Here is a 17,142-nt window from a genome sequence, read left to right as displayed (position 1 = left end):
CTGAGACTCGGACTCAAAATTTGGGGGAAAACTGTTTCAGATGTCCTCAACCCTTCAAAGGATCAGCTATGTGAGAGCCTAACTATGTTATGTGGTCTTCTGATTGATGGTAAATGAAATTGCATCACTTGGTGAGTACGTGAAGACCATCTAACTGGTAAGCATTTCATTGTGGGCAAGCATAATTGATGGTAAGGTATTACAGCAAAAAACATGCATCCACAGTTCTCAAGTCTTTGCAACTCTAACAGGTAAAAAACAAAACACTAAAAAAAATTGTAACTGTTTTGGCCTGAAAGCACCGGAACAGGGAAGTGTAAAGAGCTTATTGAAAAATGAATGAATACATAACCCCAATAAATCAAGTCTTCATATCAGAGGCTCAGTGACATGATCTAGACAATCCCAGCTTGTTTGTCACAAAGTCCTGCAGAATTTATTGTCATGCATTTTAACCTCTTCATTTTATTTTTTATTTTTTTTTGCCAAATGTATGCAAAAAAACAGAAAGAACAAACTGAGCGAGTCTTCTAGGAGTGTTTGAGGATTCTTACCAGAATATTCAATGGCAGTCATGTGACGGTATCTTCATAGTAGAAAAATGTTGCTTTAACCTCTTTACCACTAAAGGGTTTTTGCCATTATAGACCACAGAAATGTTCACATTTCAGCGCTCCTCCCATTAATTTGCCAATAACTGTATCACTACTTATCACATCTGATCTACACATTTATTTTTGGCCACCAATTCTTTCTTTTGGTTGTAAATTTTGGCTGAGAATAATTTTATTTTACATACATTTTAACGGGAAGAAGAAGAAAAAATGGAAAAAAAAAAAAAAAACTTTTTCAGCCATTATAGTTTTAAAATAAAATTTGGGACTGTAGATAAAACCCTCACATTTAATTTGCCAATATGTCGTGGTTATTACACTATATATTTTATGTCCCTAGTACTCTAAAATAATTACAGCCATTATTTGCAAAAAAATAAAAATAAAAAAATAACCCCCTAAGATAACTATTTATGTATTCTCTTTTTAATTAAGTCACTGTGGCTTTTTTTTAAAGCATTTTATTTTGGCAACTATGAGGGTTAAGGAGTGAATAAGAAGTGTTAATATGCTTTTTTGGTTTTAGGTTTGTTTGTTATTAATGGTGCACTAAAACTATCCACTAGATGGCGCTTTGCTGCTTAGGTAGCTGAATCACAGCTTCCTAAGCGAAAACATTATGCATTCATAAATCAGGTTCTTTTATTGGCTTTGAGAACCATGTTCCCATTCCCCGATCTGCAAACTATTGGGAACGGAAGCAAGCGCGGGAGGGCCGCCCATAGGAGGAAGAAGACTAGTATCTACGCCCGTGGGACTTGATGAAGTCCTGCTGGGTATAGATATGCAGCCTCAGGGAATCTGAGGTACAATCTGAAAATTCTTGTTTCTAGCCATGTTAAATATACAGTAACACAAATTAAAGAAAAACCTAAACCTTACTTAACCACCCTGGCGTTCTATTAAGATCGGCAGGGCGGCTGCGGGAGGGTTTTCTTTAAATAAAAAAAAACTATTTCATGCAGCCAACTGAAAGTTGGCTGCATGAAAGCCCACTAGAGGGCGCTCCGGAGGCGTTCTTCCGATCGCCTCCGGCGCCCAGAATAAACAAGGAAGGCCGCAATGAGCGGCCTTCCTTGTTTTGCTTACATCGTCGCCATAGCGACGAGCGGAGTGACGTCATGGACGTCAGCCGACGTCCTGACGTCAGCCGCCTCCGATCCAGCCCTTAGCGCTGGCCGGAACTTTTTGTTCCGGCTACGCTGGGCTCAGGCGGCTGGGGGGACCCTCTTTCGCCGCTGCTCGCGGCGGATCGCCGCAGAGCGGCGGCGATCAGGCAGCACACGCGGCTGGCAAAGTGCCGGCTGCGTGTGCTGCTCTTTATTTGAAGAAAATCGGCCCAGCAGGGCCTGCGCGGCAGCCTCCGGCGGTGATGGACGAGCTGAGCTCGTCCAGACCGCTCAGCTGGTTAAACAATGGTTGTGCCACCACACTACAAAATCATCTTGAAAACAATTTGCATTGTTGCAAACTAGTTACCTGCAAAGTACTGGGTTCAGAATTTTCAAAGAATAATGTGTGAAAAATACTGCTGTCTTGTAAAGCTGTGAGGCGTTACTTAAAAACGTATGACAAAATATTCAATAAAAACATGTTTTCCTACTTTTTATATTCCATATGGTTATCATATTTGCTTGTGTGCATAGGTATTATTATTCATTTAGAAATTATACGTTCCCAGAAGTACAGTTTTTTGCTTTGTGAGCTGACTTTGCATTTTATTCATAACTGGTTTTATTCATTATGTACTGAAGGCAGAAATGCTTTCAGTGTCTATCTGTGTCCAGCAGCTTCTCCATAGTAAGAGAATGTGTCACATTACTCACTTGATACATTTAAGTAAAAACAAGATAACAATCTACAACTTCAGATGCCTTCACATTTCTCTGCACTGAACTTTCCAGCCCTGTGTGTAATTTAGTAAAAAAAATGTTTTAGTAATAAAGAAAAAAATGCTGGTTGTATAGAATATGCTGTAAATAATTTTTTAGAGCAAAGAAGAAATGCTGGGTTTCATTCCGCTTTATAGGGGCACTATGGCGAAAAATTGTAAAATTTAAAATATGTGCAAACATATACAAATACGAAGTACGTGTTCTCCAGAGTAAAATGAGCCATAAATGACTTTTCTCCTATGCTGCTGTCGCTTACAGTGGGTAGTAGAAATCAGACAGAAGCGACAGGTTTTGGACTAGTCCATCTCTTCATGGGGATTTATTTTCAGGGATTTATTTATTTTCAAAAACACTTAGTGAATGGCAGTTGCTCTGTCCAACTGCCAAAAAAACTGTGTAGTGAGCAGGGAATCTGGCCAGCGTCATTGTTTAAATCCTTTTTAGGGAATATCGTTATAAAGAATAAAAGCCTTGCTGAGAATCCCCCATGAAGTGATGGACTAGTCCAAAACCTGTCACTTCAATCAGATTTCTACTACCTACTGACTACTACTAAGTGACAGCAACATAGGAGTAATGTAATTTTTGGCTCATTTTACTCTGGAAAAAACGCACCTGTACTTTTTGATTATGTTTGCACTTATTTTAAATTTTACAATTTTTCGCCATAGCGTCCCTTTAAACACTGAGGCTACCAGCTTTATGAGGCTACCAAAGCTGCTGAGTCCACACTGCTGTAATCAGACACATTTTCTTGTAATGGAGTCGTTGCATGATGGAGCAGCTTCCAGTAGGAGGGGTAAAAAAGGGGACAATATGTTTGGCCTGGGTTCCAGCAAATTCTGGATATCTAAACGATGCTTAGGATGGTGGTATATACTAGTTTTTCATCAGAGACTGCCAGATACAGGGATTTGGGACACGATGGCAACAGGCATTTTTCAACAGTACCAATGGCCACAATGCAAATTGCGGCTATATTGCGTCAGGGTTTTAGTTTGGGCGCTGGTGGTTCGCTATCATATATTATGAGTTTGACTCCAACTCACAGCACTAGGAGGGCACACAGAACAGTAATTAGTGTAGGAGGGCACACAAAACAGTAATTAGTGGTAGGGACAATGCTGAAATCACTGTAGCTGAACTCATAGCAATGAGGCAGCACACGAAATGGCAACCAGTTTGGCACAGATAGGCCTAGTGCACACCAGAGCGGTTCGGCAGCGTTTTCAGATACGATTGCGGATGTGGAAACGCTAGGGTAATGTATTTCAATGGGGTGGTGCACACCAGAGCGGGAGGCAGAAACGCATACTCCCGAGCTGCTGCAGATTTTGGATTGCGGAGACGTTTCTGCCTCATTGTAAAGTATAGGAAAAACGCAAACTGCTCTGAAAAATGCTACATCAGAGCGGTTTGCCAGGCGTTTTTGTTACAGAAGCTGTTCAGTAACAGCTTTACTGTAACAATATCTGTAATCTGCTGTACCAAAAACCGCAGCACAAAACCGCAAACCGCTTCAAAATAAGAAGAAAAACACAGCTAAAAACGCTAGCGTTTTGCGGATCTGTTTGCGGTTTTTGGTGTGCACCAGGTCATACAGTGCAAGATTTCTCCACCTGAATTATATAAATCCCACCCTCCTTCACTCACTAAGGAATCTTATGGGCCAACAAGAAGAAAGTAGGGAGGATTTATATCAATCATATGAAGGAGGCCGACGCTATCCTGGTCCTGAGAACAGAGTTACAACCACAACATTAAAATCATAAGTAGAAGGATCTCAAAAATTCTAAGCACCTTCTCCCCTTAACGTGAACCTAAACTGAGAAAAATTAGTAAAAAGAAACAAATGAGGTAATTTAAATGAACATTACATAGTTACCGTACTATCAGTTCCTCTGAAAAGCTCACCATTTTCTTCTGACAACAATCCCTTCCCTTTCTGACAACATTTTGTCAGAACTGAAATAGATCAGTTGCTGTCAGTTATAGCTGAGGACAACTGATGTGCCAGGTAATGTCCATGTTTCCCTATGGCTCAAGTGGGCAATATTACAGTTTAATAGTGTGCTGACCAGAAAGCGGTTATGGGGTAATAGCCATTTTCAAAATGGAGGACAGAGAATTCCATTGCTCACAATGGACTAACGGGACACAGGATAGGAGAAAGAGACTGATGAGTAGACTACGCATGAGGTAAGTATGACCTGTGTATGTTTATTTTGAGTTTTAATTTTCAGTTAATACTTTCTTTAACCTATTTTAACCTTTATTTTATCACTTTTGTAAAGAACAAATTAAGATAACTATTTATATATTAAAGACTCTGCTGCAGAACTATCTCCTTACTACCAACAGCCTGACTAGATAAAATGAGGAGGTAATACATATATCTCTATAAGAATATTGCCAGCAGAATTACTGTGAAGTAAAAATGCGGTTTACACATCGGATGGTATTAAAACCGTTATATTAAAAGAAAGTATTTGCTGTATATTAGATATCTTTGCATCTGCATACGTACCGTACGTCCTGTTTGCACTGAACAGAGATTTCCAGCTGAGGAAATGTCAACCACCTGGAGAGGATATCTCATCAGTGGGAACAAGGACAACAATTCTTCCCTGCTCTAGTACCTCGACTTGGGAGCGAAGCCAACTATTTTTTTTTCTTCTATTGTAAACAAATAAAAATAATCTACCACTTTAAATGACCCAAGGAAAACTGGGTCAAAAGTAAACAGTGTAATGTCCACATCATAGTAAACATAACCATATTAACAGCAATGGTTAGCATACTTACCCTTCAGCAATTCTCCTCAGTATTGTGCAATTATGTATATATATCCATTCATTCTCTCTCTCTCTCTCGTTTTTTATTATTTTTCCATTGACAGGAACAAACATCTTAACATCCAATATAAATATGTTAGCACAACAAAGAAGGGCTGGATAAACTTAATTTGATGGATATGCTCTCATCAGAAAGTTCCTCTCCAAAAATAGCTATGTATTTATTGTGACAATTCAATGCTTGCTGGATTTTCCAGATGCATAAGAACAGTGGTAGCAGCGTTATGCACTCATTCAAACTTCATGAGAGCCAGACAAAACTTCTCTACATAATTTAGCAACAAAGTAGCAATTGAATCAGAAAACGGAAAGAAGCTGGAGGGGCAATCAGATGTGTAAAGGCACAAACTGAGATGAAAATAGCAATGAGTGTATATACAGAGAGAGATCAGATACAGGAGAAGAGAGGGGAAAATTACGTAATCAGTCTATTGGAAAGGTGTCATGAGAAGTCTGATATCCTATATTCAAAGGAAATGTACCCATACAAAAGTCAGTAAAAGTAGATCTGATACTACAAAACAGTATGGAGATTACAGTAAAATCATCTTTTGTGCCCAAGGAGTTGCGTGATGGGATGTTAGCCTCCTATTGGCGACAAAGCAGCCCTCAGAGAAGAAGAAAAATAAAATATTTGTTAAATATGTTTTAAAGCCCTTTACCAAGACCCTATTTCCCTGTAGATTGCTACAGTATTTCTTAACAGAGTTAAGGTTTCCTCCTTCCACCTTGTTTATTAGAAAAGAGGGAATTTTTTGACAAATATAATTTCCAATCATTTTTCCAATCGATTTCCATTCACTTCTATGAGAAAATCGGTCAGAAAAACAATAAAAATCAGATCTGACCTGTCGGAAATTATCTATCGAGCCATCTATCTGCCATAAAAACTCATGGTGTTTTCCCAGCATTACCCACGGCGCCCTTTATGCTGCATTTCAGGATGCGTTTTGCGAGGGCAGTGGAGGTTCTTATAGCCATACTCAACTACAATACGGAACAAGGCAAAAAGCCAGTATTGGATTGTTGTGACAGCGTTCGGTATGATAGCATTACAACAGAAACAATTCCGTTGGAGTAATTAATGCATGGGCCTGAGCACACTTTCAAAAATCATGGTCTGTGAAGAGGAGTTTGTCACTGGATTCACAAATGCAAATTAAAATGGCAATGCAAAGAAAAAGGCATATATAAACATTATGCAGAACATGCCTTCTATGAGACCAAGCTTATTTTAGATGGACTAAAGCACAGTGGAAATCTGTGACTGTATAAGCTGCATTAACGGAAATTAATATGACAGCCTTCATAGAACTTTTAGCTGATCTGATCAGAATCATTATGTCATTGAAAATATTGTGTATTGCCACCTTGATGTAGTTCCTGCCACATGTGTGCTAGAGATAGTAAATCTGAAATATGGGCTGCTGGATAAGGCCATTCCGTGCATGAGGTGTACAGCATTGACTGTCGGTAGCGGTGAAAAGCGTTTGATTTGAGTCATGTGTAATTGGCTGCCCCCAAGTTATTAATGTTCTCAGATGAAGCACCTCCCTCAGGGATGTTCTAATCTCTGCCTTGCACAGACACCAATAATACTCTGTCACTATTACTGTACCGAGCAAATGTCTTACACTATTAGCAAAAATAAATCAACATTTTCACAGTTCATTTAGGTGGTATGTTTGTAGTTAAATCTATGATGTAAACCATTCGTTCTGCTTAAAGATGAAGCAAAGGTCATCAATTCAGATTCCAGATGGTCTTCCAGTAAGATGTGCTTCAAATCCTATCAGTTCATATAAACCAACGGAAATGTAATACTTCACAGCCATGAAATATCACTTAAATCAAGTGCCATTTCATGCATTTATTGATCTATGCAGTTCAGAGAAGAACTGACTCTTTTGGCTCTATCTGGCCCTCTTCCACCGCATTGTAAGTTCGCAGCCTGATATAGTGTGGCACAAAAGGTGTAACTGTAGAAACTAATCTACATGTAGCAGTTGATTTTCTCTGGCAGATTCCTATGACAAACAAGTGATTAGACAGCACCGGTCTTGGAGAGGATCACTGCCTACTGAGAGTGGTGATCAGCCACAGCTGAAGTGTTTAACTTCACTATGCCATCAGCTGTCAGCATCTGCCTCATCAGAAGAAAGAGTATACATAAATGCACAAATTTGCTGGTCAACAAACACTGTTGGTATGTCAATATATATGTATCATATGGCCATTTAATTAAATACCTGTGGATGCCCTATGTGTATGGTATAGTACACTCAGATTTTTTTTTTTTTTTATATGTGAAAACATGATTTTATAGCATGTTCGCATTTTTCTGTATATATGCTCATCTACACTGAATGCAGCCAGTAGACTAGCGACATAAAACAAGTAAGAATAGCATAGTTACTGTAAATAGCACCAGTTTTTTTTACAGCACTTAATTTAGCTGCAATACATGCCTGCATTAGCACAGGAATAGAATGCTACCACTTTAGTAGCTTAGTACTGAGATACAGAGACGTTCTATTAGCTAAGGGTCACAGCACAGGAAAATATTGTATAACAATATATCTGCTTAACCGTTGGTGCCTGTGGAGTTTTATGGGACCTTTAATAAAAAGGAAAGGAAAAAAAGGAGTAATAGTGAAATTGCAGGAATCTCACAACTACACTATATCAAACTAAGTTTGACAACTATAAAAATAGTAAATTTTAAAATACATACCGTATATATAAAATGTTAATTTCTTCCACAATTTGTCTCCAATGTTGCTGTCAGTTAAAGTAGGTATTGAAAAGCTGGCAGATCTGACGGATTTGGGACTAGTCCATCTCCTAATGGGAGGTTCTCAGTACAAAATTGCCTTTATTCTTTTCAAAAGCAATCCCTGCAAAATGCCACCCGGCCTCCCTTCTTGTTTGCATAGTATTTTTGGCAGACTAAACTACTGCCATTCAGTAAGAGCTTTTTAAAATAAAGTAATAGCTGGGAATCCCCCGTGAGAAGATAGACTAGTCCAAAATCTGGCAGAGGTCCCATTTTAATGACCTACTTTAAGTGACAGCAACATAGGAAAAGTAATTTTATTTTACTCCGGAAGAAATCTACATTTTATATATATATATACACATTACGCACAGCAATGCAGATTTTTTTGAGATGGTTGTCTTTTAAAGCATTCATGCTTAGACTGACAGTAGCCGTGCTGCTTTATGTTAAATCCTCCAATAAATGCAAAGCTTATACATGGGGTTAACATGCCAGTAGACAGAACATCTAAACACAGATAAACATGATATTTTCAGGGTCTATGACTTCCAGCTTCAAGTCTAATGTTTCACATTCAAGATTTTAGCAAAGCCTATAATTACTAAGACACGTTGGGTTGTAAGAGCTTCTAAAAAAAACATGTTTCAACACTGTCAACCTATTACTGGATTCCCAACTCTGACTGTGCAATTAACAGTGAGGGCAGCTGCACAACAGAATCCCGTCGCACAGCGGGATCATGGCAATGGAAAGCAAGCTTTGGAAGGAGACTATCATCACAGACGAATCACAAAATGATTAGTAAATCGCATAAGATGGCCAGCTGTGCCAGCATGACATATCTTCCGCGGGAAGCAGTCTAACCATAGAAAAGAAAATACAATTATCAGTTTCCAGGAAAAGCAGGGATGTGCTCATACAGGTTAAATCTTCAGCACAGATTTTCTGAGGTAAACTCCTGCCAGCCAATTTTAAAGAGGTTAAATTGATGAAGGGTTAGAATCTGTCAAATACTCTTATCAAATCAGTGCTGGGGGATAGTTCTACTTGATTCTTGTCTCAATTACAACCTTGACGTTGTGAACTAGACTTCCTGTTCTGTTTCTTATGTGCATTCTACATATAGAGCAGGGTCATATCAAGGCATAGGAAGGAGTAGACAAGCCATATGGCACAACCTAATCATAATGGTGTTCAACAAAACTTTTTCACTATGGAGAAGTTACGGCTTGGGTTACTGTTCAGGAGTTCATCACAGAGATGAACCAATAGGGTGTGCACCATCAGGTTACAATGGAGATGACATATAAAAATGGCCTTGAAGGAGATGGGCGGCAACTTTTACCTTTTTAAACCTGTTGCTGGCCAGCACACACGTGCAATTTGATATTGGGGTACCAAGATCTGGGCCCTGTATTTAATTGCTCTTTTTATGTATCGGTTTTGATACCATTTAGGAAATAAAGCCGTCTACACTTAGTACTGCTTTTTTTTATGTCCATACTCCTTATACCATATTAATAATGATGGGAGGAGGGCTCCGTAACCCTGAGCTTAGAGGACCTGCACAATAATCTTGGTTACTGAAGCTTTCCATACAACCTTATATTGTGGGTTGTATATGGCTGGTAAGATGCACTTTCTGCAGTGGAAATCCAGAAATTTAAGCCCGATGGAAACCCATCACCAGAGTTGACCTGCGCGGATTTGTTTCTATAAATACAAGAAATGCTGCTGTACTTTTCACAGATACAATAGGCGCATTGCAAGTGCCACATGGCATATCAACTATAGAAGAATACCATTCACTGCAATGCAATTAGGAGCAATTGTGTTTTCAGGAATTAATTTAACATTACCATGCTATTATACTATTAGAGCAGTTCAGCAGCTGAACTTTCTGATAGATGCTGCATGCAGTGTTTCACAGGTATTCAGAAACCGCAATAGTTGATCGTGGTTCTAAAACTGTCAATCCAAAAACATTTTTTTAACACTTCCATAGGAACGTATATGTTAAGTGAATCGATATCTGTACATATGTCAGCCACTGGGGAACTGCATCACAGAACAGATGGAGAAAATAAATCCATATCAGACAGGCCTTAAAGTGCAATTCAACTCTTGCTAATATAAAGAAATCCTCCCATTTCAAATCTTCACATCACAAGGTATTTTTCAAATGTTACCTTGACTTTCACTGCAGAAAGAGCCACATGCACAGGTCAGCCTTGCCTTCCAGCATTGGGTGTGTGTGTGTGTGTGTGTGTGTGTGTGTGTGTGTGTGTGTGTGTGTGTGTGTGTGTGTGTGTGTGTGTGTGTGTGTGTGTGTGTGTGTGTGTGTGTGTGTGTGTTTAAAAAAATAAAATAAATGATGTGCAAGTATACAATAGTGATAAGTGCCTCATAGTCCTAGTCATAGCTTTGTGTGTACATTTAACAAGTGGAAATGAACTTTTGCACAGGACAGAAGGAGAACATAGAGAATTGCACCCTGTATGCGTTTACAGAGTTTAGCCTGTCTATTTTCCCCTCATCTGTGTCTAATCACAAATTGTAATTTGATCTCTCCTCTGTGTCACATGACTGCCTATGGCAGAGAAGGCAGATAAGCCCATTTGAAAGCACTGGATGGTAACAATATGTCTGCTTCCATGAATCCGGAAGTAAAAACATTGCCAATTTATTTTAGTATTTTTTTTTCAGCTGTAACAAAGAAATGATTTTGTTTAAAGGTTATTATGCTGTTGCTTATCTTTTAGAGTAGAGAGGAAGTTCTGATTTCAGGTCCTCTTTAACCAATGAGTTGCTCTGCGCTTCTCTTTCACAGCATGAATAGTGGTGATAACAGTGGTGATGATCTTACCCCAGAAATGTCTGCCACTCTGTGGATGGGAATTTCTTTCTTGCTGTGAAGGCCTTTTGCGTTCTTGATGGCTCTATAAAAGTAAAACAAAAATTGGTATTTACAGAGCACTTTTATACTAAAAAGAGCCTATTAGTAAAACATTATATTTTTGTACACATGCAACAAAGCCACGTCAGCCATCTGGGTAACAGGAAGAGAAAAACTGATGCCTCCTCATTTCCTGAATTAGTGTAACATCTCTCCCCTCCCCTTCCCCGTAATTGGCAGAGGGTGCTGCCAATGGCCCACCCTCAAACAATGTAAACGTCACGTTTATAGGTTTTGGGGTGCAGGTTTTGTTTTTCCATACTTATTTTTAATGCACTTGATTTCTATGTTTTATTGTTATGCATGGTGTTGGGTAAAGATTATACATCTTGAGTGAATGTGTGCTATGTTTTATAACTTTATTACATGAATTTACCAATATATTTGCATCTGTTCTGTGGGCAGCCAAGCAGTTTGCAGTCACAGAAACGTTTTACACCCTTGCTATAACTCCGCAGTGTTTTTATTTGTTGTGTATACCCATTGCCAGTAAATGCTGTCAATACAACACATCCATGCACAATTTATCTTTTGTGTAGAAGAAAGTATTTTAGTATTAATGTTTTTATGCATTTCCATATAATCTAGCATTTGTAATAACTTATGAATAAAATTCAGTTTTTATGGTTACCTTGTCATCTAATACTGCCATATTATCCACCAAAGTTCCTTCCACTCTTTGTTGAGGCCTTTTTTGTTTTATTACTGTTTTTGGACATTATGGAGTGGTAGATGTAGTATTTTATTCAAATATAAAGCTATTGTGTACTAGATGTTGAGAACTTAACCAGGAAATCATTTGCAAAGTATTGCATGTTTACAGTTTTGCTTAATTTCTTTTAAAGTGGCTATAAACGCAAACATATATACCGGTATTAAAATTTAATACAGACAATGGGTCCTATCCCTCAGACTCCCGGGTTCAGATGGTTTACCCAGCACCTCAGAGATAAAAAGAGGCTTACCAGTCACGGACAACCCACATTATAAGGCCATTCAGCTGTCAACCAGTCAGAGACGAATGTAGACTGCTTGTATTCTCAAACCAATTAAATAATAACTCCTTTTTTGTAAAGCGCTTTTCTACTGCTGGACTCAAAGCGCTTGCGAGGCAGCCACTAGAGTACACGCAGTAGGCAGTGGCAGTGTTAGGGAGTCTTGCCCAAAGAACTGCTTACTGAATAGGTGCTGGCTTACTGAATAGGAAGAGCCGAGATTTGAACCCAGGACTCCTACATCAGCGGCAGAGCCCTTAATACTATGCAGCCACTTAACCAATCAAGGATAATAGCCAATCCTGACTTAAAAATAACATAATATGAACTGTATGATTAAAAACTTACATTTGGGGTGCCAATTTACAGAGAAAGCAAGCAGTAGAAATTGGTTTATTAATGACAAACTGGTTATGCTGGTCTCCAACCTGACCGGTTTCGATATTTAGCTTTGCCAGAGGAATCAAAAATAAAAGCAGTCTGCATCTTTTTTTTTTTTTTTTTTTTTTTTTTCAATGAATGGTAAAAATTATAATGGTACCCTGTTGGAGTTCAGGAAAGCAGTTTGCTTTGAGGTTCATTGTTATCTGGTGAAGTGACATACAATTCTGGCTGCTCGAAAGCTGGACGGCCTGCACTAATATTTTATATTTTTCATAAACTCATATATTACAGGTCCATTTGAGAGGTTCTGGTGCCATTTGTACTTGAAGTCAAAAACGATACATGAATGGTAGCAGACGTTTTACAAAACTAATCCTAGACTAAGGGACATTAGGTTTTGAGTCACTTTGAGTCTTCGTAATTTGACTCATTTAATGTTATTTGTAAAGTGCTGAATACAAGTCAGCACTAGAAAAGCATGATTAGATTAAACTGTCGACAAAAATATTCTAAATGTAGGTGGATATCATTAATAATTAAAAAAAAAAAAACACTTCTGGATTTAAAAAAACAAAAACAAAAACACAGGTCTTAAATTTACTATAACAATCCATTAAAAGTGACAGTGATGATACTGGTCTGGGATCTTCAGTAGCCTGGACGCCCCTTTTTGGAAAGTATGTGGGGTATGATGCTATTCAACCTCCTTTCCTTTCTGATGTTTGCTATAGTAGGTGGGTATGGCCATTACTGCCACTTGCCCCCCTCCCAATTTATATGGGAGGACAGCATGGCCCCAGCTGCTACTACTGCCATTGCATTCCAAACCAGACCTGAGAAGATGCAGCTGAACAGTCACTAATTCTCACTCCAGTGTAAAAAATATGGAGGGAAAATGTAGCCAGAGTTGTTATCTCGACAGACAGGCACCTGCAAGTCAAAATCTACCATGCAGTTTAAAGGGACAGCCACATAATTGCAGAAGCTCAGTATGGGATAAGGTAGGTGGTAATGTATAGGCTTAATATGTTTGGGAGGGGGAAACACAAAAAATCCTGTAATTAGATTTCAAAATGAGGAAGCACTAAAAGACAAATCTTTGTCTGGTCATGAAACCGTTAATGTTTTTAAAACATTTTTTAGTTTTAAAAGCTTAATATAACTTAAAGCAAAGAAAAAAACCCTGTAGCGTTGACCTCAATTTTAATGTTTACAAGTAAAAAGAAGTTTAACTTCAGACCAGATCTACAGAGCACCCACCACATACTAAAATATTTAACTGAATAAAAATGGTTTCTGGCAAAAGAAAAACTTGTGATAAACATAAGCATTAAACATGCACTTAAATAAATGTCAACTTCCACGGGCTGATTTAATACAGGTCAGGGTTATAGCTTCTGTGATTCTGAAACATTCATTAGCCAGGTGGCAGAATCATATGCTCCTTATTGTTCTCCAAGATCCTGTGTACAATGTTTACAGTTATATCTTGTTTTTAAATGATGAGCCTATCAGTGAATATGTAAATGATGCTACATGTCGAGATGGCATGCAACTCTCTCAGTCTGCCACAGCAGCTGGAAATATTAAGAGTGGGGAGAAGACGATACACCGAGCCTGTTCCTACTGTGCAAGCAGAGAATCACATGGACTTCAATCAGCATTCACATCCATTTCTAAATGAAAAGTAAAATTCCCCCACTGCAGGAAGAATGGCTCCATAGTAAAGTACAATTTTACACATCAAAAGTAATAATGCCTTCTTTAATTCTTATGACTGTTTAATCACATGGAGGGGATTTAAATGCAAAGTGTGCAGCCTGTGCTGCAGAGTTAATGGGAAAAATTCTCTCAGGTGTAAAGAGCAAATCTCTCTAAGGAAAGCAGAGTAAAGAAGGCCGGTCAATTAGAAGGGGAAACAAATGAACAACTGCTACTGATCCGACATTAGCACCCAACACCATTACAATAGAAGCAATAGCCATATGTCTGCTACAGTAAGCCAAGGGGACACAAGTAAACAGTTTGAATTAAAACAAAATCACAATCTTTATTACAATTATCAATGTATTATATAGCCAAAAGATGAAGTGAGGGTGGAACAGAGTGCCTAAGCAGCACACACTTGTTAATAGTTTAACGTGCTCTTTGCAACTTGCTGGCCTGTTTAGATTAGGCTCAGCACGATTCAGTAAAAATAGTCTGCGGCTGCTCAGTTCCTCCACCACCTGTTGTTGCCAAAGCTATTGTACACAGCCCTTTCCATCGAGGATGAAACAAACCGACTGTCTAAGCCCCCCACCCTCTGTGCAATGCTGGCTTTAATGGCCACTGAGGAAGGGGGAAGAGTAGCGATCATGCTGTGCCTCTATTCATGCCAAGCTCTTGTGTGACTCAATGATCCAATAGGTAAAAGGTTCGGACTGTTCCTGCAGACATCCCTACAGTTTCCTTCACAAGGTGAATTTTACTCGCTGTCAACAGTCAATAAAAACAAGACCATTTAGGGAACTACTATTTTTTTCCTTCTGCCACAAAAAATCCAATGGACAAAACTCTGAAACCCTTTCAGACTGTAAATCACAATGCTGCTGTTACTATGCAGTATTATTATTATTATTATTTATTGTATTTATAAAGCGCCAACATATTACGCAGCGATGGACATTAATTTAGGTTACAGACAATATTTAGGGGTGACAAACAGCAATATGACAATACAGGAATACAAGAAAAACCAGACCAAGCAGCACAGTATGAGTACAAGGTAATGCTTAGTCAGTCACTGGAGGGGAGCATGGAGATTAGGCAAGGTAGGTTCACTCAAATGCATAGCATGGGTGCACAGTAATGGAGGTGCATGATCAGGTAGGACACAAAAGGAGGAGGACCCTGCCCCAAAGGCTTACAATCTAGAGCAGGCTTTCTCAACCAGGGTTCCCTGGAACCCCAGGGTTCCTTGAGTACTCTGCAGGGGTTCCTTGGCATTTTCCCCCATCGTGGCGGAAGTATATAGAGCACACTATAATAGGTGGAACTGTAACAAGAAGCACTAATTTGGGGGGTCAGAAGACAGTATAATGAGGGGCTGTGTAATAGGGGGTAGTGAAATAAACAGCCACACATACTTTTAAAGACCATACCTCCTGCAAAATAAATGCAGGGGTTCCTCGAGATCTAAACATTGTTTGCAAGGGTTCCTTGAGATCAAAAAGTTATTTGCAGGGTTCCTCCAGGGTAAAAAGGTTGAGAAAGGCTGATCTAGAGGGAGTGGTAGGGACACGAGAGGTAGGGGACCAGAGTTCAGCTGTGGGTTTAGAGCAATTGTAAGGGCTGGTAGGCCAGAGTGAAAATGTGAGTTTTGAGGGCCTTCTTGAAGGTGTTGAAGGAGGGGGCTGCCCTAATGGGTGGAGGTAGGGAGTTCCATAGTGTTGGAGCGGCTCTTGAGAAGTCTTGGAGGCGTGCATGGGACTGGGTGATGTGGGGGACGTTCAGGCGAAGTTCATTAAAGGAGCGGAGTGAGCGGCTTGGTGTGTATCTCTGAGTAAGATCAGAAATGTAGGTTGGACAGGTTTTGTAGATGGATTTGTAGGTCAGACACAATATCGTGAATCTGATTCTGGACTGGCTAGGAAGCCAGTGGAGGGATTCACGGAGGGGAGCCGCCCTGGTGGAGCGATGGGAGGAGTGGATAATTCTGGCTGCCGCATTCATGATGGACTGCAGTGGGGCTATTCGGTTCATAGGGAGACCAGACAGAAGGGCATTGCAGTAGTCAAGGCGGGAAATTATGAGGGCATGGATGAGGAGTTTGGTGGTGGCAGAGGTCAGGAAAGGGCGAATCTTACAGATGTTACGAAGGTGGAAGTTGCAGGACTTTGTGGGGTTTTGGATGTGGGGAGTGAAGGAGAGTGCGGAGTCCAGGGTGACACCCAGACAGCGGGCTTGAGAGGTAGGGCGAATGGTAGTGTGGTTAACAGTGACCTGCACATCTGGGAGGTCCAGGGATGACCGTGGTGGGGAGATCATAAATTCCGTTTTGTCTAGATTTAGTTTCAGGAACCTAGCGGACATCCAGGAGGAGATGGCAGATAGGCAGGAGGAGACCTTGTCCATGGTAATGGTGTATATGTCAGGGGTGTGGAGGTAGATTTGAGTGTCATCTGCATACAGATGATAGTTAAAACCCATGGAGGAGATAACCTTGCCAATGGAGGATGTGTATAGGGAGAACAGTAGGGGGCCAAGGACCGAGCCTTGGGGGACTCCCACTGAGAGGTGGTTGGGGGTGGACGAGGACTTATTGAAGGAGGTCGTGAAGGAGCGGTTGGAGAGGTAGGATGAAAGCCAGGTCAGGGCGAGATCGTGAATGCCCATGGATTGGAGGGACTGGAGGAGTAGGGGATGATCTACTGTATCAAAAGCTGCTGAAAGGTCAAGGAGGAGGAGAATGGAGTATTTATCTTCAGCTTTAGCTAAGGCAAGGTCATTGACCACTTTGGTGAGAGCGGTTTCGGTTGAGTGGGCAGGCCGAAATCCAGATTGCAGTGGGTCTAGTAGTGAGTTGGCATTGAGGTACTGGGTCAGGCATTTGTGAACCAGACGCTCAAGGAGTTTTGAGGCGAAGGGGAGGAAGGAGATCAGGCGGTAGTTGGAGGGTAGCG

The 17,142-nt window shown here is 40.0% G+C and overlaps 1 protein-coding gene across 1 annotated transcript in view; it reads right to left on the bottom strand.

Moving 5' to 3' along the window:
• SND1 (staphylococcal nuclease and tudor domain containing 1) overlaps nt 1–17,142 on the bottom strand; it is a 977,252-nt gene that overhangs the window by 535,230 nt on the left and 424,880 nt on the right. Inside the window, exon 14 of the mRNA XM_068275928.1 lies at nt 11,010–11,082. Within this exon, the coding sequence (XP_068132029.1) occupies nt 11,010–11,082 (73 nt within the window). The remainder of the gene's footprint in view (nt 1–11,009; nt 11,083–17,142) is intronic.

This window comes from Hyperolius riggenbachi, chromosome 3 (genome assembly GCF_040937935.1).
Source record: "Hyperolius riggenbachi isolate aHypRig1 chromosome 3, aHypRig1.pri, whole genome shotgun sequence".
Classification (NCBI taxonomy): Eukaryota; Metazoa; Chordata; class Amphibia; order Anura; family Hyperoliidae; genus Hyperolius; species Hyperolius riggenbachi.
This window is presented reverse-complemented; position numbering and strand designations above follow the sequence as displayed.